This window comes from Etheostoma cragini, chromosome 23 (genome assembly GCF_013103735.1).
Source record: "Etheostoma cragini isolate CJK2018 chromosome 23, CSU_Ecrag_1.0, whole genome shotgun sequence".
Lineage (NCBI taxonomy): Eukaryota > Metazoa > Chordata > Actinopteri > Perciformes > Percidae > Etheostoma > Etheostoma cragini.
This window is the reverse complement of record NC_048429.1, coordinates 601,060-602,360: the sequence shown is the minus strand read 5'-3', so window position 1 is coordinate 602,360 and position 1,301 is coordinate 601,060. Positions and strand designations below refer to the sequence as shown.

The 1,301-nt window shown below is 45.4% G+C and overlaps 1 protein-coding gene across 1 annotated transcript in view; it reads left to right on the top strand.

Annotated features, from left to right (window-relative positions):
* The window catches only part of LOC117939051 (tetraspanin-9-like), a 2,501-nt gene extending 1,890 nt beyond the window's left edge, over positions 1–611 (top strand). The window contains exon 4 of the mRNA XM_034864094.1: positions 442–611. Within this exon, the coding sequence (XP_034719985.1) occupies positions 442–611 (170 nt within the window). The remainder of the gene's footprint in view (positions 1–441) is intronic.
* Positions 612–1,301: the final 690 nt, after the last annotated feature.

Sequence of the window (1,301 nt, the reverse complement as noted above, 5' to 3'; positions counted from 1 at the left end):
AGGTGTCTGTCTCCGTGTCCCAAGTGCCTTAGCGGTCTTGTGGAGTCCCGTCTGTCGGCTCCATCGAGACCAAACGCAGCTTCTATCTTAGTTTTTACCTGCAGCGGCATCATTATAATGTATGTCCCAGTAGAACGTGATGCCTCGGTGTTTACTGATTATTTTTGTACGTATCTGCTGTTTTCCACATCCCGAGGGTCGGGTTTGTTAGAGGTTCTCTCACCTTTTTTACCAATAATCACAAGATCATTGGTCTCGCTGCTTGAATTCGGACTTTATTCTAAAGAATTTGGTTCCGAAAAATCCTCTTCTGGATAAACGCACAACAATTTTTCACCAGCAACACAATCTAGTCAATCGCACACACGAGGATGGCGACCCCGAGTCGGTTTCACGTTAAACAAAGGATCTAATACTTTACCTAAAGCTCCGTCTCGGTAGGGATCCAGTCCTCGACGTTCTCAGACTCTGATTCTGCACTTTGGAGCGACAAAATTGATGATAGACAAACACCCCAAGTGGTTACACCGCAGCCTGTGTTGCGGCTGCTGGATGCAGCCGGCGGGGGGGTGGGTGCATTAGGCGGGGCGGTCCGGGCCTTCCTGCCATAGACCCTGGTTTTTACAAGACTGGACCAAGGCGCTGCCCTGGATCTGTCTCATCCAGCAGCAGATGAAAAGATATAAGGTTGTTGTCAATGAATGGAAAAAGTCTTGTCATTGCTTTAAGTACAATGAGGTTGTAGAGTGGGAAGATCTTCATAACACACACACACACACACACACACACACCTCACCCATCATTCATAGCAAACCCTCTCATCTTTCCTGCAGCACATCCTAACCATGACATAAAAACACTTTAAGTAAATCATAAATATCCTCAAGTGATAAAAGTGCCGAATATCTGTTCAACCGGCATCATTAAAGTTTTCATAGGACGGTTATTGCTTTGGGAAGATGTTCCTAAATCTACCAGTCCCTGTTTACAGACCTCTGTAACGTCTGCCTTCATGTTGTGAACCCTGGTTACTGGAGGTGGGTCTAATCGCACCCCCGTTCAGGTTCTTCTTCTTCCCTGTGATAACGTGGTGCAGGGTCATGTACGCAGTACATCATGTATTTTACGCTGTACTTTTTTTTCTGGTGTATTTTATCTTCTGGATGGCCGGCACCTTTTGTACTTTTGACAATAAAGTGGATTTGACCTTATTTTGTTGTTGATTCTGGTCCCAAAGTCTTTCCCTGTGAGTTACTGCTACTTTCCACTAAAAACACATTCCTCTGCAGTGAATCAGGACC